The following is a 25,231-nucleotide window of genomic DNA, read 5'->3' on the forward strand; positions in this document are numbered from 1 at the left end:
ATATATATATATATATATATATATATATACACACACACACACACACACACACACACACATATATATATATATATACATATATGCATACACACACACACACACACACACACACATATACATACATATGTTTTTTCACGTTTTTAATATCTCCAAGTCTTTTGGCTTTCTAATACCATGACAGGAATGGACTCCATTCCTAAGTCAAAGTACGACTAAAGTTCATGAAATTAGTATTGTTTCACTCTAATGTTAGCCAAAAGTGCTCTTCGCAGCACCCACAATGTGCCCGGTAATGACTCCTTCAGCAATTCGTATGGTGTTACATGAATTGGTAATATATACAAATACGATTGTAAATTCTTTTTTATAAGACCAGTTGCTCCTACTACTATTGGAGCTGTCTGGGTATCTTTCTTCCACATGGCTCTCATTTCTGCCTGCAGATCAAGGTATTTTATGACTTTCTGTCCCTCTGTACGCAAGACACTGTAGTCACAAGGTGTGGCGATTTCAATGATCAATGCTACTTTTGTCTTCTCTTCTTGGACCACTATATCCACTTTTCTAGCATCTGTCTTTTGAACTGTTGGTATTGGGTAATCCCATCTGATATAAACTTCATCATTTTCTATGATTCTTTGTGGATCATGTTTCCAGAGTTTTTCAGCCACTTCAGTGCAACTGTCTCGCCACATTATTATGCCTTTCAGTATACAGTCCCTCTGCCATTAGTGCGTTGCAGCCAGCAACAAGATGTGTGACTGTTTCCAATAAAGTTTTACAAAACCTACATATGTCTGTTTCTCCCACATGTTCAATGGACTTTGTAAACCAGCGTGTACGTAGCCCACTATCCTGTGCTGCATATATTAATCTTTCATTTCTTGATGTGAATTCACCTCTCCTTAACCATTCCTGCTCTCATTTTTGATGAGCATAAGGCTCTTCCAGAAGTTTTTTAGACTTGCAACTATATTTATGTTTTTTCCACATTTCTTGGCTTCTCATCTGATCCTTCACCTTATATTCTTTCTTGTGTTTTTTAGCACATTCAGTTGCTGCCTGTTTTTTATCTCCTTCTGGTTTAATTTCCATTCCTGCTTGACATCAATATGTTTCTGCTAAATTAAGCAGATGTTAGATTTATTCTCCTCATGTTTCAAAACATTTACTGCATTTGGATCCTGTGAGGTCAGCAGATATGTGTGGAGTCCAGTGATTGCAGATCTATACATGTAATCAATTTGAAGGAGGCCAATTCCTCCTTTGGAATGGGGAATATATAATCTTGGTATACACTGATTTTTATAAATCATTTGGTGAGCATGAAGCATCCTTCTTCTTTTAATATCAAATCTATCCAACACTTTTTGGGGCCAGTCAGTTACTCCAAAACTATAAGCTAGGGCAGGAAATTGATTTATGGCTTGGATCTTGTTCCTAGATGTTAATGCTCTTTTCAGGATTAATTTAAGTCTTCTAAAGTATTCCTTACTGAACTTTATTTGCATTTGTCCATGTTTTACTGCTGATCCTTCATCAATTCTCAAATATTTATACATTCCCTCTTGCTCAAGTTCTTTTCCTTTTTTAAAGGTTGCTTTTGCACATTTATCAAGACCAAATGACATTCCAATATCATCTGAAAATGTTTTGACAACCTGCAGCTGTGCTTTCAGTTCCTCATCTGATGAGCTATACAGTTTTAAATCATCGACAAAGAGAAGATGAGAAGTCATTAAACTTTGTTGTTTTCTAGAAGTCAAACTGTAGCTATGGCCTAAGGTGTGAAGTAAACAGCTTAATGGATTACTGGTAAGGCAGAATAGCAACGATGACAAAGAGTCACCCTGGAATATCCCCCTTTGGATTTTTATCCTTGAGATAATAATATGTCCTTTATCATGGCTTAATTGTACAGTGGTCTGCCACTGTTTCATGGTTACTGTGTACATATGTATGTATGTGTCTATGCGCGCGCGTGTGTGTGTGTGTATATATATATATATATATATATATATATATATATATATAGAATATATATATATATATAATATATATATAGAATATATATATAGTGATAGATACAGATAAAAAATGCATATATATATATATGTGTGTGTGTGTGTGTGTGTATATATATATATATATATATATATATATATATGATCTATGTCTACATATGTCAGAAGTGCTTGTTTACAGAAACACAAAATTCATATTGAGATGATATGATCAATTTTCCAAATACTCAAACTTCAAAATACAATAAAAATCTACCTTTTTTCTGCATTTGTGCAGCTGACCCCCACACCCCCTGCATATTATATGTACCTTGCTAAGTCAAAGATTGCAATACAGTGGGGAAAAAGGTAAATTGCCTGAAGCTTATTGTACCGTGATCTCCATTCAAAAGCTTTGAGTTTTCAGAAAATCGATCCTATGGTCTCGACCATAATAATTTTGAGTTTCTGAAAACTTGAGCTGCTGATAGGAACCAATATATACACACACACACACACACACACACACACACACACACACACACACACACACACACACACACACACACACAATATATAAAGGCATATTCTCCCTTAGCAATCTCACTGGGCTTGTAGAGCTGTGGTTAGTTTTGGGGCAGAATGAAAGGATGATCCTTAACTCTCCTGAGTGGAGTAGGTGACACCTTATTCCAGTAAAAGGAAGTGCTGTACATGGAAAGAAGTAGAGACATGTACCTCTTATTTGAGACAGAGACAGAGGTCAGGCAGTGCACTGGGGACTGTGGCCTAAAACAGTAAAATTCAGTCTAGGGGCTGAACAGATGTTAAACAAGTTCACTGGAAGACTAGCAGTCAAGGGTGGGTGGGGGGTGGGTTGCAGTGAGTTAACATAATACATGGGATAAATTCATAAAGGTTACTACAAGGTGTACACTATTTGTACACTTTCAGTAACCTTTCTAAATGAAAAGATAGCAAAAGCATAGTGTGCACCTCATGTTAATCTCTACGCATCCCCCCATGGCTTTATGGATTTTTGAAAGACTATCAGAATAGACAGTACTGAGTGGTAGAAATAAAACTATTGGGAAAAACTGATGGATAAAAAGCAATTTTTTTTTATTTGTTGAAATTAAACATTTTTTTTTTCTTTTTGCTGAAATGAATCACATTCTGGGTTGCTATTTAGTTATAGAAAATATACTATGATATCTAGTGATTGTTGGTGTTTACTTTACAAAAGTTCCAGTGTTTCAAAAGAAAGTGTCTGCCCAAAATATCTACTGTTTGAGCAACTGTATCCTAAATTTATTTTACATATGGTCTGAATGACCTTTCTACCATTAAACCAAAGTTAAAAAAATAAAGAATTGAGATAAACCACAATATCTGTAAAAGAACATATTAGCTGAATAATTAGTAAAACATTGTTATTGTTTTTTCACTATAATTTTACACTTTACAAGTGATGTTGTAATCTAGTTAAGCTTGTACCTTTCTGTGTATATTAATCTCATGACGTCTTTGGTAATGGTTGATAGAGGTAAGTGGTAATAAAAAGTGGTGTGTTACAGTCTTTATGGTTCACTTTTGCTGTATTTATGGGGATGTATGCTACTGGCATCTACTTTTCAGGGATAGTGTTGGCAATCTTAACTGAAACCACAATGAAAAAGTTTAACATTCAATAATGGATGCACAGTTACTTAACAGTCATGGAGAGTCTTACCTATATTCTACAAATTAAACAGACAAAAAAAATGAAATTCACAAAATATGTAGCACTTATGGACATACAGCCATACTGGAAGATACAACTAAGTCCCATTCCTGTTATATATATTTACTTCTATATGTATATGTTCACCACCACCAAGTAATATTATATATATTTACTCCCATATGTATATGTTCACCACCACCAAGTAATATTACCTACATTCTGCAGTCTGTTTGTCCAGTCACCATCAACAGCAATTGCTCAATGTAAAACAAGTGTGCTCGTGTACAGAGCTAAACAGGTGACCATCTACGACATACGAATCAGTGGCTGAACATAGGTGTGGCAGGAGAGCCAAGTTAGCCACTGGCTTAGTCATAACTAAAACAGGCATCATCCTGGTGTAGGTAAGAGTTATTAGGTGAACACCTTGCTTTCCATAAATGGTCAAAATGAACACATCACACATTGCATTGTGCTTGTCAACCATGTTCATGTTTAATTGTAATGTCAAATTATTAGAACAAATAAACAAACCCCAAGCACCATGTCATTATTCAAAATTACCATGAAATCATGCAGTATCTGTGATAACATATGAAGAAATATTTTAGTGTTTATTTTCTTTATTATATAACTGATGTACCATTTTGTTTTCGACCACATTATTGTCATATGTGCTAAATCAGTATAATTCGGCTGACAAGTTACGTACATAATCATGTCCAGAAAGTCATCAATAGAAATAAGGAATGCAGGAAAAAGTGGGAGACAGAAATGACAGACCAGGCTAAGAAGGAATCCTGGTTGGCTAACAAAAAAAGCGATAGAGAGGACTTCCAGTAGTAGGGAACAAGGCATCAGAGGCACTCATCCAGCTTATGGGAAGTGACTCAGTAGATGGAACAAAGAAAATATATCAGGCTGCAAGACAAAGACAGAAAGATAAAGAAGATAAGTCAGATGCCCCTCAAAAGAAGTGCCAGCAACAACCTCCTGACCAGTCCACAGGACATCACAGAAGAAGGAAGGAAAAATTCCAACAGCTTCTGAATGAAGAAAACTCCAGAGAAGCTGTACTTCCCCAGACACAGCCTACAATGAAAGAAAAGGAATCCACCATAGAAGAAGTAAAAACAGCACTAAGAAAAATTAAGAAAGGGACATTAGCAGGCTCAGACGAAGTCACAGCAGATATGATCAAGATGTCAGGTGAGATATGGGAGAAATGGCTCTTGAGAGTACTACAGCAGCATGGGGAGTAAGGCACAAGCAAAATGAGTGGAGAGTAAGCATACTAGTGCCAGTGTTCAAGAACAAAAGGGACATTCACAACTGTAGGCAATACGGGCATATCAAACTCTTGTCACACTGCATGAAAACTCTGGAAAGGGTGAGTGATAAGCAATTTACAGAGTAGTAGAAAGGAAGATGGGAGATGAGCAGTTTGGATTCAGATAAGGATACACTACAACTGACCCAAGGTTTGCAGTGAGACCGATTCTTGCAAAGAAACTAGAAGTGAGGACAGAGTCCAACTGGACATTCCTACACTTTGAGAAAGTATATGACAAGGTCCCAAAAAAGCTGATTTGGGCAGTCCTGCAGTGGTTCAAAGTCCAGAAACATTAGTAGAATTAGTGTAGGCTATGGAAACAAACTCAATGACATAAATATGAACAGTGTTCAGACTCAAAGAGGGGTCCCAGTGACAGTGATTGTGCATCTGGGTTCAACTCTGAGCCCACTGCTGTTCATACTGTGATGGATTACATTAGCAAACAGGTCTGAGGGGACAGATCAACAAAGTTGCTGTATGCAGTGATATGGCACTACAGGCAGACTCTGAACAAGAACTTTAGCAAAGGATAGGGGAATGGAATGCAAAACTGGAGGCACATGGGATGAAACTGAGTACAGTAAGACAATTGTAATGGCAGCAAATAGGGGAAATCATATGGAACTGAGAATAGATATAAAATGGAAAATACTGGAACAGGTTAAAAGCTTCTGGTATCTGGGTGAGACTAGCTGATGAGAAAGGAAATCTGAGGGAGGAGGTCAAAGTTACAATCAGAGGGGCTGCAGCCAGCTGACATGAAGTGTCAGGTATAGTGTATGACAGAAGAATTCCAAAGAAGCAGAAAAGTATGGTATACAAAACACTGGTACAACCAGTACTGTTGTAGCTTACAGAAAAATGGGCATTAAAGGCAGACCAGTTGAGGAAGTTAGAGGTGATGGAAATTAAGTCCCTGAGATGGGTGTCTAGATGCACACTGTGGAACAGATGAAGACACTGAAACCTCAGTGCAAAGCCACATTGGCTCCAGTTGCAGAAAATGTCAAAGGGAACAGGTTACAGTGATTCAAGCACATGTGCAGAAAAGCAAAAGTCAATCTGGTGAAGATTTGGGACAGACAAAAGAAAACAAGGGCAACCAGCAAAGAGGATGAATTGTGCGAGAGAAAACATGTGACAGTCAGGCATGTGTGTCGAAGAAAATAGGAGAGTGACACTGAATAGAGAGAGAGAGATGGTTACAGTTGAGACACAACACCCTGACCCCATGTACAAAAAAATGGGAAAAAAAGGAGGGTGATGATGATAGTGTCAATGATGGAATGGCAACAATACTATTTAAAGTAAGGTTTTTAGTGCTCCATATTATATCATTGTATTTTATTATGACTTGGCTTAATTATGTTTTCCAGTTATAAGCATGACTTCATTAGTAATACCTTTTAATTTATATTTGTACATTACTTGATATCTGCTGTCTAACCTGCTGCAGGAAAATGTTAGACAATACATCTGGATAGCAGACATCTAAAAGTGGCGACAACACAAAACAACAGACAGCTTTGTGTGAATGTCATTCCATACTATTTATTTAATGGAAACATCAATGGCAAAGCTGTCTTGTGCAGTTTCATCCTGGACCTGCCAATGATGTGCCAGAATTCTTATTTCTTGGGTATTACTAAGCAGAATAAGACAGCACTGATATTGCCTAAAGCCTGTATGTGGATCTATCTGAATGCATGACAAACAGCAGTCATCCAACTGTGAGTTCTAAGACAACAGATTCTGGCAGATTATACTGAATTAAGCGAATACCACTGACCAGTACATAACTGTTACTTGCAATTTGCAATGAAATTCTAGAGTTGCTTCTGTTAACAAAAAACAAAGACGCTGAAAATTGTTCATCACAAAATGACTGATAAAGAAGAGAAGGTGCTCACTTACCTGTAACTATCATTTTGCTTGTTGTATCTAACTAAGGCAAAAATATCTGTTGATTGTGTTAAAGAAATGAATTTAAGTTTAGCTGTGTGTCATATCAAAATAAATTGTGAAACAGGCAACTGACAAAACAGCATTTTGAAAACTAAAATCTCATTTGTGTAAAACAAAGATGGTCTCTCGTAAATTTTTATAAACTATATGATAATTACACGGTCTAATAATTAGTATTGTTGAGTGGTCCTTTGCTTTTGCTAAGCATCATCAGTAACACTGAGCTCAAACTGACTACTGTACCCTAATGGAAACATCACCTGAAACACAGTCCTCATGAATGACTTGGGAATATATTCTGCAGTACTTCCTGTACTATCTGCTGAAAATGCTTTATCAGCTTCTACAGACTATACCAAACCTGTAATCATTCTTTCCTGTCCTGTCACTTTACCCTGGGAAATGCCGACTGTCACAATAGTTTGACCATATAAAACTACACGCTTACTGCATGCTGACTCTAGCATCTGTTCCTAGCTAATGTGCAGACATTGCAATGACACAGACTTAAATCTTCTTCTGCTTGTATAATAATGTAATCCTTATTTAAACCTCTGTGATTCCAGGCAATGTGTGACTGTATAATCACATAGCTATATATGTGCCACACTTCCTTTTTAGCCTAACAGATCTCAAACATGTGAGTGTCAATCATGAGTTGTACAGACCATGCAAATGAAATACCTGAAACATACTGTTACTTGCTAGCATGTGTATGCCATTACCTGCTCTGGAAATAGGTGCCAGCCATGCAGCATTGATCGGAACCTTTACCACTGCCACGTTTTGTCATGTTTACATAATGGTGAGCCACACTTGCATTCTGTGAATACTTGGGGTGTGAGGTTGTCATAATGGTTAAGGTGTTTACTTTATAGACACAAGGTGCAGGGTTTGATCCCTACAAGGGGTAATTGGCTAAGCTTAAAATCACCCACAAGGGCAGTTAGCCTAATACTAATCTATGAACCTATAAAACAAAGCTTTATTACTGATGTTTTACAAGAAGGGAAATCATCTGTGGGGGTTAATTGGTACCACCATATACCTGGACTGGCTAAACTGTAAAATGGCCATAATCATCATTACCTAAAAGTATGCCTTACCAACGAGTAGTAAAAACCATGACTCTTAGTAATGTGCCAGTAGTGAGCAGTGATGCTTAGACACTACAATAAGTATACTAGTCACTGTGGAGTAAGCATTAAGAAATAAGAACATTGTTTTGTCAATTTGTTATCAAGAATAAATTAATTAAAATTAAAGAAGAGGCCTTGCCAGTGTTCCAGCTCATCATATAGTACAGGGAATTGGATGCTTCCTCTGCAAGGGAGCTCATCTCACATTCTCACTTGCAGCACACACAAAAGACCAAGTCCCTTTTGCAGCTAGGCCTGTCCTTATCAGATGCTCTTGTATTAATGTTGTTATAGTGTACAGCCGGTCAATGTTACAATAAAAGCAAATGAAGAGAGAGTGTACATAGCAGTGGAAACAAGCATTTGTAGGAAAAAAATGATCTTAAGCTAAACTGCTGGTTTCAGTCAGAGTCCTATAAGTATGTAAACAATACACACAAATGCAGAGATACACGTATCACACTTTTATGCATTTAAATGATACCCACAAGCATTTATACAGGTTTATTCTTTCAAATGTAGGAAATAGGAAATTCACAGCATATCACATTCAGATCCTATGATGCAATGCAAACATTCAGCAGCAAGAGCACTTTCCCAGTTTTATTGAGGTCAGTTTTCTGTTATGGTACCTGTGGTGGTAGCAGAACACTCGCTTATGAGAAAGTACATAAAGAAGTCATGCATTTATTCTGAAATTAGGATGGCTTGTAAGCATACCTCTCAACTGTACAGATTTTTGCAGAATGCCCAATTTCTTTGCTCATATTTTTGGTCCATTTTTCATGAAATTGTGGTTTTCTGGCAAATTATTGGCAAATCAGTAAAGATTGAATTTAGAAAATAATGACAGACATTTATCAGACTTCACACCCTTCAGAAAATTCATGCTAATGCACAACCTGTTATTCTATCAACTTTCTAAGTTTGTAAGAGCAAGTTTTAAAAATTGCCCTATTTTTTGGCCTTTGTCCCCCATTTATATATGGCTTTGTCCAAATCTCTCATTCGAAGAGTTAGAGAGGTACGTTTCTAAGTGTAGGAATACTGCTTCTGTGATTATTTGATTCAAAACTATGGGTGCAAAATATGGCAGCTGTAATTCATTATGAGGAGGGTACTGTATTTCTGCCATAAGTGAAAAACATTCTGTTAGGAAATCAGCAGTCAGAATGAGGCACATTTCAAGACAGCGGTACAGCACTGGAAATCAGTGAGACTGGATGTAGAGAAATGCTGCAAGTCACACAGTCTGCTAATTAGCATAATAAGTACAACGTACTCTTTTACACTAGCGAAACTAGCCGAATGCATAAGATCAGTGCTGATACATTCTCCAAGAGAAACCTAAATTCGAAGGAGAAATAATGTCATACTGAGCACATCACTACTCTAAACCCAGAGCATCTTTAATAACGTTTCTTCTTACATGCTCTATTGGCACTCAGCTAAACAAGATGAATTTTACTGGCAATATATTTGGAATGGTGCAAAAAAATGTGCAGAACTCTAACTGTGAATATATTTAATATATTTAACTGGCATTAAATGAATTGTAAAACATGGTCACCCATCCACACAATCCAAATCATACCTTTCATCTGTCCAGATTTTTGCAGAATTTACAGAATTTTGGGTCTGTTCCTCAAAGTTTTTGATTTTCTGGCATTTCACTGGGATGATTTAAGGATTGAAGTCACTAAATAGTGACATATATTTGCATTTCGGACTACATATCCTTCAGAAAAATGCATGCTAAGACAAATCCTTTTATTCCAGCAACTTTCTAAATTTATAAGCGCAATATTTAAAATCTGTCCCTATTTTTGGGCCATTGTCCCCCATTATGTCACGCTCTGTCCAGATTTTTTGTGCTAAGAGGTTGAGAAGTATCCACATTCATATACAAACAACCAGTGAGAAATGAAATTGTGTAGGAAACATAGTATATGAATCCTAAGAACAAAAATGTAGTAGGAGAACAGCAGAGCCTATGAAAAGTTGATCGCCCCTATTGCTGGTATGTCTTACAGGCTGACAGCAGTCTTCTATTTCTTCAGCCAAGTGTCAAACATTTGCACTACATCTAAGTTACAGCTAATGCCAACCAAAAATAACTGGATTCTAAAATATTCTGTACAAATGAGAGATAAATATTCTATAAAGTCCAGGAATACTTATTCCAGCTTAAGAAGAAAGTCAGGAAAAAGATTTGTCAAGTGACATGTGCATGAAAACTTCCTGTCTTTACAGACTTGCTTGCTCAATGTGCACATAATTAGATATCTTTCTAATTTCTAACAACTCTGTTAAAGCTTTACAGTTTACATACACTAACTAGGATACCCTTAATTTTGATTCATAGGAAGTGGTAGCATACATTTACTATCAACACTGCTCTAAGTACTGAACAGTTTCTATGAGACTCTCACTATATGTTAATTTTAACATTTAATTAATGAACATAGTTCTAGTAACAGGGACTTTAAAGTGCACAAGCATTTTTTATCTGACTCATAATATAGTGGGATAATCATTACTTCTTAAGATGTGAGACTATCATATTATATAATTAACAGATAAAGTGCCCAAAGATTATGTACAATAGTCTTTGTTTGCAAAATATATTTAAAATAATATTGGGAATGTTTCAGCTGGACAGGGGGTGCATTACAGTAAGCTCATGAGAGAACAGAATGACATCCTCAATGAGCCACTAAGGGAGCATGGTCTGGCTTTGTAGGGTAGCCATAATGGCAGACAACAGAGAGATCAGATATAGTAGAAGACAGTCTGTGGGTAAATCCCTTGGGAGACGAGGGTTGCATTGTTCAAGTTTGTTCATGTTTATGGGAATGAAACACTGAGGTTGATAAATATGCACCAGGAGCTCCACCCCCTTGGCCACATATGTGGTTGCACATATGTCCAAGTCGCTAAGTGTTACACTAGCCATACAATTACTGCTATAGTTGTGATGGGTCCCACATCATTATATTTTTCTGTGCCTTGCTGCCTGGGCAAATAACAATGGATGGGTCCATATTAAAATAGCGAAGAGGCATTACATCGAACACCTCTTCAGCGACACAAAGACCAAAGTCTGAAAATAGCGAAGGCTCAGTCCAGCAATTTTTTCCCAGGGGAAAAAACACATTGTTGTCTATCTGTCTTTGTTGATTAATCCTTAAAAAATTTCAAATATCAAGTTCACATATTCTTTCAAACAGTTCGATAATCAGGTGAAGGGGAGGTTGTTATGTGCTTGACATGGCTAAAGGATTAATAAAATCTTCTGATAATGAATTCTGACAAAGGGCGTTGAAATTCAACTTACGTGTGTATAATTTCAGGTCAATTAATGTGCTGAAAATGTCTGTGGGTTGTGCAGGTACATAAGCAAAATCTTTTGAAAATAAGTCACAGTGCTTAGTCTCAATAAACACATCAGAAAAATTTTACACTTTGAAATCACCTTCACTATTGGTAATGATATGACAATGGGGTATTACATGGTCAGAAAACACCTCTAAAAATAGCTGGAAAGTCATTATTTAATTCCTGTTGGACCAAGTTTCATTCTGGGTCCCCCTCCCCCCTCCTGTTGAATCTCCCCCTCATGTTCCATTGAGTACTGGGGGATAAGTGTTCCCCTGGTGTGTTTCCCAGGGTTGGTCTGAGACGGCTGTTTTGTTCCTTATTCTCTCCGACTGTCTTAGGGGTGGGAATTTTCATGGGTCTTAAAAATCATTTTGTCTATTGTTAGCAATATCACAGTCAACTTCGGTGTTACTAACAGTATTGCTACCAGCAAAATTATTATAACCGTGGTCAGGGAATTTGTTACCCCATTCCTGTGAAGGAGGTGGTTTGGTGTAAGCCCATCCCTTCCCATAGTCATTTTTATCCCTGTTAAGCTTTTTTTTCCTTATGTGCTGTTATAGAGTTAGATAAATGCTCAGTACTGGTGAAAAATACGTGTATTCATATTTAAATTCATCATATTGTGTGTGTTCACTTATTCTTTTATCAAGCTCTGAAACACTAGTAATTAAATCATTAATCATAACAGCATTACTTTTTACAATAACTTTCATGTATTCAACACCATGAGCATCAAAAAGAGTCATAAGTTCTTTATGCAGGTCAGGACCTGCTTTTAAACCACTGGGATAACGCCACATTCTGAGTCCCTTGGGAACAATGTGTTCTTTTATATATTCAGCAAAGAATGCATTGTCAAGATGCATGCGCTTGATTTTTGAAAGTTTGTAGTCAAATTCTTCTAAATGTAACTGAATATTATTGTTAAAAACAGTACCTGTTGATTGGTTTTCACTGTTCAAAACTATGGCTTCGGTAAGCTAGTGCTTTAAAACTGGAACAGAACCTCTGTAGTTGGAATGAACACTTGATCCTGCCACAATAGGTTGAGAATCCAAATTTACAGTTCTCTGTCCACAAGAGATTGAATGTTCATCTTTATTAGTTAATCCAGCCCTAAGGGATGTAGAGTTCAAAGAATTAAGTCTTTGTAATGTGTTTCCTTCATTCAAAATGCTCTGTAAATTAGTAGAAGCAATCACTTCTTCTCCTGGAGTGCTCAGCGTGCATCTGATGTCATCAGGGAGCATGGCCATGTCATTAGCGGGCTTGCTGAGAAAGGAATCAACCTTTTTAGTTAAACCTTGTACAGTGGCAGTTAAATTCAAAACGGCTTGCTGTAGAGCATTAAAGTCAGTCTCCTGAGTTACAAGGGGAGCAGATAAATCCATGCTGTCCTCATCGGCCATCCAAACAAGTAAAAAAAGACAAGAAGAAAAACTGTTGTAAAACACAAAAATGCCAAGCAGGAACAGAAGGATGACCCACTCCACAGTAAATAAATGCACCTATTCAGGCCACATTCAATAAAACCAATACTGGAGTTTATTGAAGAGAATAAAATAAATAAGCGTTTTCGTCCTGACCACTTCAGAACTTCATCAGAAGTGGGAAGGAATGGGCTTACCCCAAACCACCTCCTTCACAGGAATGGGGTAACAAATTCCCAGACCATGGTTTTAATAATTTTGCTGGTAACAATACTGTTAATAACACAAAAGTTGACCGTGATATTGCTAACAATGGACAAAATAATTGTTTAGACCCACGAGAATTCCCATCCCTAACACGGTCAGAAGGAATAAGGGACTAAACAGCAGTCTCAGACCAACCCTGGGAAACACACCAGGGGAACACTTATCCCCCCAGTACTCAATGGAACATGAGGGGGAGATTCAACGGGGGGGGCACAAAATCAAACTTGTTCCAACAGGAATTAATGATTTTCCAGCTATTTTAGAGGTGTTTTCTGACCATGCACTACCCCGTTGTCATATCATTACCAATGGTGAAGGCGATTTCAAAGTGTAAAAATTTTCAGATGTGTTTATTGAGACTAAGCACTGTGACTCATTTTCAAAAGGTTTTACTTACATACCTTCACACAACCCACAGACATTTCCAGCACATTAACTGACCTGAAATTATACAAGTTGAATTTCAAGGTCCTTTTTCAGAATTCATTATCAGGAGATTTTTTTAATCCTTTAGCCATGTCAAGCACATACAACCCCCCCCCTTCACCCAATTATCCAACTGTTTGAAAGAGTATGTGAACTTGATATTCGTAATTTTGTAAGGATTACTCAACAAAGACAGATAGACAAAAATGTGGAGGGTGTATTACAGGACATTAAAAGTGTACCTGATTTGGTCAGAATAATGAAACCTGACAAAGGAGGAGGTGTAGTCCTTATGAATCAGGTTCATTACACTAACAAGATGTTACATATTTTGAATGGGAAAGCATATGCAAAATCCTCCTTGAATAAATTTCACATAGCATACAATAGAATTAAGAATGAGTTACAGGATTTATTTATAGAGTAGTCCATCACCATTGAGGAGTTAAACTATCTCACGGTGTCATATCCCAGGATGTCAGTGATGTTTGGGTTACCAAAACTGCATAAAAACCTCGAACAGCCACTCAGGAGACCCATAGTTGATGCAAAGGGTTCCATTACCCACCCACTCGCAAAACTCCTAGACATTAGACTTAAAGAACTGGTATTTTCTGAAATCCATATATGTAAGGACTCATGGAGTTTTTTACATCTCATTAACAATACTCCATTTAAAACTGTGTATGTCCTTTTGACTACTGACATCAAAGATTTATATTCTGTTATTCCCCATAACACAGGCTTGGAATTGTTTTCAGAATACTTATATGAAAAAGGAGTTGAACACAACAATGTCCAAGTTTATACACACTTACTTGTACTTGTTTTGAAAAACAACTTCATCTACTTTAACTGTGAAATATATCAGCAACAGGAGGGGTGGCAATGGGTTCTTCTTGTGGGGGCCTGTATGCAAATATTGTTGTCACCCAATGGGAAAAGAAGTTTTTGTTCAACAGTCTGATGTTCAATTATGTAAAAGGTTATACTTGGTTTCTGGATGACATTTTTATTTTGTGGGATGGAGCCCCAGAACACATCAAAGAATTAATGTCTTATATGGATTCTACTACTACATTTTTGAAATTCGCACACAATTATAATATGGACCAGTTAACCTTTCTAGACATTCTTCTCATTAAAGATTATACAAACAATAAGTTTGTTTCAAAAATATATAGAAAAGAAACCTACTCCAACTCCTTACTCCATTATTCAAGTACACATCCACTGAAACAGAAAAGAGCCATTGTAAAGGGACAATTTGTTAGGGCAGCCCGAATGGTTTCAGTTATGGATGATTTTCTCAGTGAATTTGACAACTTGAAATCCATGTTTTCAAGGAAAGGCTATCCGTTGAAATTTATAACTGATATTATTTTGGAAGTAGTAAATAAAAGGGAGAGAGGTCATTTTAGTCATTTACTATCAGATATTGACACCAGCATCAACTACTCTACTCAATGGTTAAATGTGGAGAACCAAGAAATAAAAAGGGACTATAAGACGTCTTTCATTACCATACACACTAATGACAGTTATACATTAAGAAAAATCTTAGAAAAGAATTGGTCCATACTAAATCATGAAAAAAGACATTAAACCATTTATTGCTTCATATCCTGCTATAGTATTTAAGAAGAGCAGAAACTTAAAAAATAAGTTTGAGATGAAACCGAAGGGAATGAATAATGTTGGGCACATGAAAAAGTGTGCCATGTGTAACTATTGTAAACACATTAAGGAAGGTAGCACTTTTCTGATAAACAACATTGAAGTAAAACTTCATCAAAAATACAATTGTGGATCTGAACGGATTATTTATCGTGCTCTATGTAATTGTTATAACTGTTTTTATATTGGAAAAATGGACCGTAAATTAAAAAAAGTATCTATGAGCATTTGTAGGACATAAAATCAAATAAAGATACAAATGCACTTAGCAAGCACATAATGGAAAATACTGGTCATTCTTTTCATTTTACTGTCATTGATAATATTAAAAACAGAACCTCAAGGTGGCGCCTGGTCTCTTTTACTAGAAAAGAGGGAGCCTTACTGGCAACTGCATCTTAATGCATCTAGTTGGCCAGTTTGTGTTAATGAAGTCAAGGAATGTCTGTGCCTGCACATTTGGTATTGTAATGGGGTAACTAAAGTCACTCTTAAATATGGTATTACGCTAGATGGCAATTTTATCTCATTTTTATAAACTTATCAGGGTCCCATCTGGATTTATCAATATCAGAATGCGAGACAGAAGAGATTTGTAGCGATTAATCTTTAGATAAAAAAAATGTCATATTAACCATTAACACATAATGATAAATGAATTTATCTCATTATAATGCACTTCCAAAACTCTTCTTTATAAATTAAGGTGAACAAAAATATATTGCTCTCTGTCATTTTCTTATCTATTTTTCCCTATCCTAAGCTGGAGCAAGATTTAGCACTTTTAGCATCTATTTTTTGTGTGTGTACATGCACTACCAATGGACTACAAAGGACAATATTTTACAATGCATGTTGCAGAGATTTCAACAAAAGCAATTTACCTCTCATTCCACATTTGTGCATATTTTTCTAATGTGTTGTGTTACAGAAATGTGCAAGACAGCAGCATTCATGATTTTCAGTTAAACTCCCACTAAATGGTTAAATGAGCACATTTCTATTAGCTCCCTTTTAAAATTAAAAGCCCTAGAAAGATAGCACTGTTTTAAATAATTATGTATTCATTATTTATGTATTTTAGACACCATTTTATCTGTTTTGATACTGCAATGAGAGTTTTTTTACCATCTATTTATTCCATCTTGTACAGATTTTATATGTTACATATGTAATACAGTCTTTTACATGTCTTTTCCTTTAAGGGGGGGTGTCAGTTTAAATAGTGCATTCATTGTTTAATTTTTTTTACCCAGTTTGCCTTGTCTGTACTATATAAAGTGATTGTGTGATTACATCTATTATCTGATGAAGTTCTGAAGTGGTCAGGACAAATGCGTTTATCATTTGTTTTATTCTCTTCAATAAACTCCAGTATTGGTTTTATTGAATTTGGCCTGACTAGGTGCATTTATTTACTGTGGAGTGGTTCATCCTTCTGTTCCTGCTTGTCATTTTTGTGTTTTGCAACAGTTTTTTCTTCTTGTCTTTTTTACTCTTCATTTCTTAATACAATTCAATACTCTTTCCTTTTTATCTATACCTATTGGTTAAAAAACACAAAAAGAAAAATCTAGCAAAGCTAGACTTTCCACTGTGTGATACCTTAAACCTATTATATCAGAGGCAACATGGAATATATGCAAATAACCCTTTAAGGATATCAAGTGTTTCAGCTAAATGGCAATTTTGAATGTTCATGACTTTTTCTTTTACTTTTAAGTCTCTTTATGGACAATTTCAGGCCAATAAAGCCAAACCCCTCTAGCTGTGGACATGCATGTTTCTGCCTTCTTATGGCATCATCAGCACAGCATAAGAGGAATGTTTGACTATTGGAAACACAGAGTTGTCGTACTCAACTGATATCCATAAACATTAGGGTGTCTACAAAATATCCCAACTAAGAAACTAAAATAATGAGTAAAAAGGTCACAGAGGAAAACCAACTGGTTAAAAAAACACAAAATACCATAAGAAGGCAGAAACATGCATGTTTCTGCCTTCTTATGGCATCATCAGCACAGCATAACAGGAATGTTTGACTATACCTGTAAACTCATTCATATTTCAGAATCATATGGACAACATAGTTATCATGATAAAAAGCTATTGTTCCCACCTGTTATGCATGACAGTTTTTTTGAATGTGCATTTCCAGCTTTTGTGCTACACACTATGAGATAATTATACTGTGAAGTAAGGCATGTATGCTAACCATGTGAACTTTTTGCCAGGTAAGTATTTGAGAGTACCTCTGGATATATCCACACACCAGAATCATGACTTCAGCATACAGTGTCTGGAAGTTTCGTATGTTATTAATGATTATTTCCATGATAGTTCTTTCCATGGCTTTGCATAGGTGACTAGTGAGACTTATTAGTCTGTAGTTTCCAAGGTCCATAGATGGCACACCTTTGTTGAGAGGGATGACAGCTTCTGTCCTTTTGTGAGGCATGAAGCCTGTTTGCAGGCTATGGTTAAACAGTGACTCCAGATGGCCTGACATGTTTCAAACTATTTAGAAGGTAGCCTGGGATATTGTTCCATCTTTGCAGTGATCTGGCCTTTGAGAGATTATTGAAGAACTCCTCCCTAGTGACATTTGGGGGAGTTATATTTGATGGTATTTCCAGTTTGGGGTTGAGGGGGAGGGGGGTAAAGTTGGAGCTAAATTTTTCATCCAGTATTAGCTGCCCCATTAACAATGAGCTCTTCACACAATTGTGTATTAACTTTGAGGTTGCAAACATAGCTAAAGAATGCATTGTGGCTGTCCTTGACAGATTTGGCATGAGTAGAGTTTTGCTTAGTTTGATGTGAATGCTTTTATCCTGTTGGGCGCTGCAACTCCTAATTTTTGCCATAATTGTCTTCCTTTTGTTATACAGTCTACTGATATTGGGATTTCACCAGTTTGGCTTGTTTTTTGACCTTGTTCTATAGTTATTCTCGGTGGGTACAGCTAAAGTATGCCACTTTAATATGCCTGAATAGGATTTCTATGAACAGTTATATGTAGGTAGTAGTGTTCTCAAGGTTTAGGAGGGCTCGACATTTTGCCAGGTTATCACTTAGTAGTAAGAAGTTAGCCTTGGTGTAGCTCCTGCACATTCCAGCATTAGCTAGGATTCAGGATTTTATTTTTACTTTAAGTGAGACCATTCTGTAGTCTGACCTTAACAGAGAGGACATTACACTAGGTGGGTGGGAGAAGGGTGTTGCAACTCATTGCCTTATTAGTAAGGAACAGATGCAATATGTTTGAGTCCCTGGTTGGTGACTGACAATCGGATTTGTGTTAATGAAGTCAAGGAATCTCTGTGCCTACACATTTGGTATTGTAGTGGGGTAATTAAAGTCACTCTTAAATATGGTATTACGCTAGATGGCAATTTTATCTCATTTTTATAAACTTATCAGGGTCCCATCTGAATTTATCAATATCAGAATGTGAAGACAGAAGAGATTTGTAGCGATTAATTTTTAGATAAAAAATGTCATGTTAACCATTAACACATAATAATAAATGAATTTATCTCATTATAATGCACTTCAAAAACTCTTCTTTATAAATTAAGGTGAACAAAAATATATTGCTCTGTGTCATTTTCTTATCTATTCTCCCCTATCCTATCACTAGATCAGTATAAGCTGGAGCAAGATTTAGCACTTTTAGAATCTACTTTTTGTGTGTGTGTGCATGCACTACCAATGGACTGCAAAGGACATTATTTTACAATGCATATTGCAAAGATTTCAACAGCAAGTTGCCTCTCATTCCACATTTGTACATATTTTTCCAATGTGTTGAGTTATAGAAATGTACAATACAGCAGCATTCATGATTTTCAGTTAAACTCCCACTAAATGATAAAATGCATTAATCAAATGAATTACATAGTAACTTATGAATTTTAGGTAGCAAATACAAAGTAGACAATTACATGTTGTATCATCAAAATGAAATGCTGTCCGATTAATCAATCCTTCTTTTAATGATGTGTATAAAGACAAAATATTAAAGAAAATTGAAATACTAACTTATGATATTATTGAGGGCAAATCATCCAGTAAGGCAGCTATATAGAATGTAACTGAATATGCTTCTCAGTTTTGAGAAACTAAATACCTTTTGTTTGCTCACATATAAAGGACAATAATGAAATGGTGGAAAGAGTTCAACACTTGCAAGTATAGGTAGGTAAAGCATTACCTGGAAACCATGGCTGTTACTGCACTAATATATACTTCAATTTATATATCATTCAGTATCAACCATGTGCATTATTTCATTTTACCAGTTTGAAAAAAATACATTTTAAACCCATCCTCATTTATCTTCTGCACTTTTGATTTAATATCTCTGTAATCTGTACAACTGTATTTACCCATCTTTTTGTTGTGTGATAGAGCTGAATATCTGTTTCTGTTACCCTCAGTTTGCAGTGAAATCTTTTGAGTAGAGGCCTATCTGTTTTCTCTGTGGGAGAGAGTAAAGAGGACTGGTTTAATCTAGCTAGGGGCATTCCTGCAAAACTGTTATTGCTGATTGGATAGGTTTCTCTTCTCTACATTTAATAAGCAGTGTTTTAAATCAGATATACCTGTTTGCTGAAGCAGTTCTAAGCTGCAGAGAGACTGACCTAATGCCTACTGTGATACTGGGAAAAAATAAGTGTTTATTCTCAATTATCTTCTGCACTTTTGATTTAATATCTCTGTAATCTGTACAACTGCTTTTACTCTCCTTTTGTTGTGTGATAGAGCTAAATATCTGTTACTGTTACCCTCAGTTTGCAATAAAATCTTTTGTCTAGAGGCCTGTTTTATCTGTTGGAGAGAGTGAACAGGACTGGTTTAATCTAGCTAGGTGGATTCCTGTAAAACTGTTATTGATTGGATAGGTTTCTGTTCTCTACCTTTAATAGGCAATGTTTTAAATCAGACATACCTGTTTGTTGAAGCTGTTCTAAGCTGCAGAGAGACTGACCTACTGCCTATTGTGAGATTGGGAAAAGATAAGCGTTTATTCTCAGTTATCTTCTGCACTTTTGATTTAATATCTCTGTAATCTGTACAACTGCTTTTAGTCTCCTTTTTGTTGTGTGACAGAGCTTAATATCTGATACTGTTACTCTCAGTTTGCAGTGAAAGCTTTTCAGTAGAAGCCTATCTGTTTTCTCTGTGGGAGAGAGTGAACAGGAATGGTTTAATCTAGATATGGGCATTCCTGCAAAAGTGTTACTGTTGATTGGATAGTTTTTTGTTCTCTACCTTTTATAGGCAGTGTTTTAAATCAGATATACCAGTTTACTGAAGTTGTTCTAAGCTGCAGAGAGGCTGACCTACTGCCTACTGTAATATTGGGGAAAGATAACTGTTTATTCTCAATTATCTTCTGCACTTTTGAATTTATATCTCTGTAATCTGAACAGCTCTTTTTACTCTCTTTTTTGTTGTGTGATAGAGCTGAATATCTGTTACTGTGACCCTCAGTTTACAGTAAAATATTTTGTCTAGAGGCCTACATGTTTTTTCTGTGGGAGAGAGTGAATAGGACTGGTTTAATCTAGGTAGGGGCATTCCTACAAAACTGTTACTGCTGATTGGATAGGTTTCTGTTCTCTACCTTTAATAGCCAGTGTTTTAAATCAGATATACCTGTTTGCTGAAGCTGTTCTAAGCTGTAGAGAGATTGACCTACGTCCTACTGTGATATTGGGAAAGATGTGCTTATTCTCAATTATCTTCTGCAATTTTTGATATAATATCTCTGTACAACTGTTTTTACTCTCCTTTTTGTTGTCTGATAGAGCTGAATATCTGTTACTGTTACCCTCAGTTTGCAGTGAAATCTTTTGACTAGAGGCCTGTTTTTTCTGTGGGGAGAGTGTGAACAGGGCTGGTTTAATCTAGCTAGGGGCATTCCTTCAAAACTGTTATTGATGATTGGATTGGTTTCTGTTCTCTACCTTTAATAGCCAGTGTTTTAAATCAGATATACCTGTTTGCTGAAGCTGTTTTAAGCTGCCGAGAGACTGACCTATTGCCTACTGTGATATTGGGAAAGATGTGCTTATTCTCAATTATCTTCTGCACTTTTGATTTAATATCTCTAATCTGTAAAACTGTTTTTACTCTACTTTGTGTTGTGTGATAGAGCTAAATATCTATTACTGTTACCCTCAGTTTGCAGTGAAATCTTTTGCCTTGAGGCCTGTTTCTCTGTGGGGGAGAGTGAAGAGGACTGGTTTAATCTAGCTAGGTGCATTCCTGCAAAACTGTTATTGATTGGATAGGTTTCTGTTCTCTACCTTTAATAGCCAGTGTTTTAAATCAGATATACCTGGTTGATGAAACTGTTCTAACTGCAGAGAGACTTACCTAATGCCTACTGTGATACTGGGAAAATATAAGTGTTTATTCTCAATTATCTTCTGCACTTTTGATTTAATATTTGTGTAATCTGTACAACTGTTTTTACTCTCCTTTTTGTTGTGTAATAGAGCTGAATATCTGTTACTGCTACCCTCAGTTTGCAGAGAAATCTTTTTAGTAGAGGCCTATCTGTTTTCTCTGTGGGAGAGAGTGAGCAGGAATGGTCTAATCTAGCTAGGGGCATTCCTGCAAAACTGTTATTGTTGATTGGATAGGTTTCTGTTCTCTAACTTTAATAGCCAGTGTTTTAAATCAGCTCCCTAATTCGCTTTTGCAGATGCAGGTTGTTGAATGCGTCTTTGTCGAACTGAAAAGCATGAAAAGGCAAAATAGCGAAGCGGCTGTTCATCAAATTCTTTCCCTGGGAAAGAATTTGTTTGGCGGCTTTCACTACTTTGCATTTTCGGCACTGCAGTGTGATCTCAGAATTGATATATTTAAGTGGGGAGGGGGGGGATATGGGGGCACAGCCCCCCACATCATGTAATGTTTTACAATTTTTTTTTGTTTCAGAACAGCAATTTTGTTCCCTTGGAAAAAAAACGCTGTTCTAAGGTTTCGACATTGTAAGCTTTCACTTACATGGGGTCAATTATGTGTTATTCGCTCTTCTCAGCGTGTGATATAATATAGACCCTTTAAATCAGATATACCTGTTTACTGAAGCTGTTCTAACCTGCAAAGAGACTGACCTACTGCCTACTGTGATATTGGGAAAAGATAAGTGTTTATTCTCAATTATCTTCTACACTTTTTATTTAATATCTCTGTAATCTGTACAACTGTTTCTTCCCACCCCGCCTGCCCAGTTCTTGTGGTGGTTTTAAGTCTTGGTAGCTTTGAGTTGCCTGCCTCTGGTATAAAGTTGATACTGACCCTCCCCCCAGTCACATTACATCAGCTCATTCTACTGTTTATACTGAGAACTTAGCAAAGGCCCACCCATTTATTTTCTAACTATTGAATAATCTCATTATCATTTGTCTCTTCACTTTCTGTATCCAGGACTGTTTGTAAGCTTCTGAGTGGTGCAAAAAAGTTTGCTCTTCAATCTTTCCCTTACATCTACTAGTTCTCTCCTCTCCTGCACTTTTAGTAGCTTATTGGTTTAGCACTTTACCAGAGTTCATGTAGTAATTATTGTAGCACACAAAAGTGCTACCAGCACTAAATGTTCTACAAGGAAACAGCTCCAGTACTACTTATTAATGCCCACCCCTCCAGGCATGTCTAAAGGCAGTTCCCTGTGCTTTCTCCTATTAACCTGGTGAGCGTTGGCATCCTGATGCAATATAGCAACTGCCTCATGCCCACTGACAACCCTCTCCTCTTACCTCCCAACACTCAGACTTGCAAGAGATGCACTTATACATCCAAAGTGGAAGCCACGCACTCTCCAGTCAAGACCAGAATAGCTGGTTAAGAAGAGGTCAATGCTTACACCACATCACATGGAACACATAGCCCTCCAAAACACACACCAGCACTGCCTTCACATAAAAACATAAACCACACACCCACCTTTGCGGAGGCTCTCAATAAAAATCTACCCAAACAGCAGAGACCTCCAAGGCAGAAACACACCCAACCACCACAACACAACACTAATCACATGACATATAACTCTCCTAAACAGTGTGCCACCCAACCAAAGCCCCTAAGGCAAAACAGTGTGCCCAACACACTAGTCATAGGTGACTCGATAGTGAGGCATACTGATGTCCCACTTACTAGGCTGAAAAAGGAGAAAGTAACAGTCAGCTGCCTGTCAGGTGCCAGGATCTGCCACATAATGCACACAGTCAGGTCCCTCAACAATAGGTACAAATATGACTCTGTCATTGTACATGTGGGTATGAATGACCTGAGATGAACCTTCCTGGACCTCATGAAAAGAGACATGGAGGAGCTCATGGATTATGTAGCCCAGGCGGGTATGACCCTTGCCCTGACTAGCCTCCTACCATCACCTAGAATGATACCACAGTACAAGCAGAAAATGATTGATTTCAACAATTGGTTAAGTTTCTGGTGTCATTCTTAGAGGACCCAATATCTGTCCTCCTGGGATGACATGATTGACAGACATTGATGCTTTGCCAGAGATGCCCTGCATCTGTCACCCCTGGGCTTCCAGACACTGGCCAAGGCTCTTGCCACCCCTATAGTGCCTTTTTAGGTGGTATTCCAAAGACCAAATCATTACCATAACAGCTGCAAACAAATGCAGTCTGAGGGTCATGTTGCTCAATGCTAGAAGTCTAAATCACAAAATGCACTCGCTGGAAGCACTCCTTAAAATGGAGAACATCGACATTTGTGCTGTAACACAGACCTGGTTCAATGCAGCAGAAAGCACCCCTGCACTACAAGGCTATAACTCATTCCACACCTTTTGGCCCCAGAACTTGGACTGAAGCTCCAAAGGCGGTGGTGTTTCCATATTCATAAAGGATGCATACACCCCGACTGGTAGCCCAACATAATGCATCAGAGATACTTCAGGTGCAGCTAACATTGGGTAAGACAGCAATTCAGGTTGTAACCTGCTATAGGTCCCCAACCATGACCCAAGACTCACACTCCCCATTCCTAAGCACCCTAGAGAATATTAGGGTCCAACCTAACACTCTCATACTGGGTGACTTCAACTACCCCTCCATTAACTGGGAAAACTACTCATGTACCAATACACTTGCCTAGCCTTTCCTGGAATTCATTAATTCCAATGCCCTAGATTAGCTAATTTTTACTCCCACTAGAAGTAGCAACATCCTTGACCTGGTCATTACTAACATGGGTGACCATTGCTCTATACCAATAGTCAACTCCTCCCTGGTGAAATCAGACCACAAACTAACCACCTTGGAAAACCACCCCCCCCCCCACAAAGGGAACCACCATGAGAAACTTCTCCAAAGCTAACTTTGAGTTCCTAAAAACAGAGGTGGCTAACTTCACGGCACCCATGCAATTGGAGAACAGCGGCATGATCACTGAATCATACACTAATGCCCTGTATGAACACATACACAAATGCATGGATCTCGTCATACCCAAAAGAACCAAGACGCTCTCCTCCAAAAAAAGGAAGCCAATCTGGTGGTCCCCTGCCATAAACAAACTCTACAACAGGAGGAGGAAACTGATGCGGAATAAAGTGAAGTCCCAAGACTGGAAAAACTCCCTTATCAGCCTCAACAAAAAGTTGAGATCCCTCATCAAATCCTCTAAAGCTAGCTATGAAAATAGAATTGCAGCAGATAGTAAAGACAGCCACAAGGTGTTCGACAGTTATATAAAGAATCTCCACATCAATATCCAGATTTGCTTGGAGATGTTGCACAATGGTACCTTCTATACGGACCCAACAGATATTGCCAACATACTGGCCGACAGATTCAGTGCCAGCTTTACCACTTCCCCCCAAAGGA

At 37.2% G+C, this 25,231-nt stretch overlaps 1 protein-coding gene across 1 annotated transcript in view; it reads right to left on the reverse strand.

Annotated features, from left to right (window-relative positions):
* The window catches only part of GARNL3 (GTPase activating Rap/RanGAP domain like 3), a 3,522,664-nt gene that overhangs the window by 1,091,315 nt on the left and 2,406,118 nt on the right, over positions 1–25,231 (reverse strand). Inside the window, exon 14 of the mRNA XM_044057887.1 lies at positions 6,980–7,025. Within this exon, the coding sequence (XP_043913822.1) occupies positions 6,980–7,025 (46 nt within the window). The remainder of the gene's footprint in view (positions 1–6,979; positions 7,026–25,231) is intronic.

The sequence above is a fragment of the Protopterus annectens genome, chromosome 16.part0, assembly GCF_019279795.1.
Source record: "Protopterus annectens isolate FY-2018-M chromosome 16.part0, PAN1.0, whole genome shotgun sequence".
Classification (NCBI taxonomy): Eukaryota; Metazoa; Chordata; order Ceratodontiformes; family Protopteridae; genus Protopterus; species Protopterus annectens.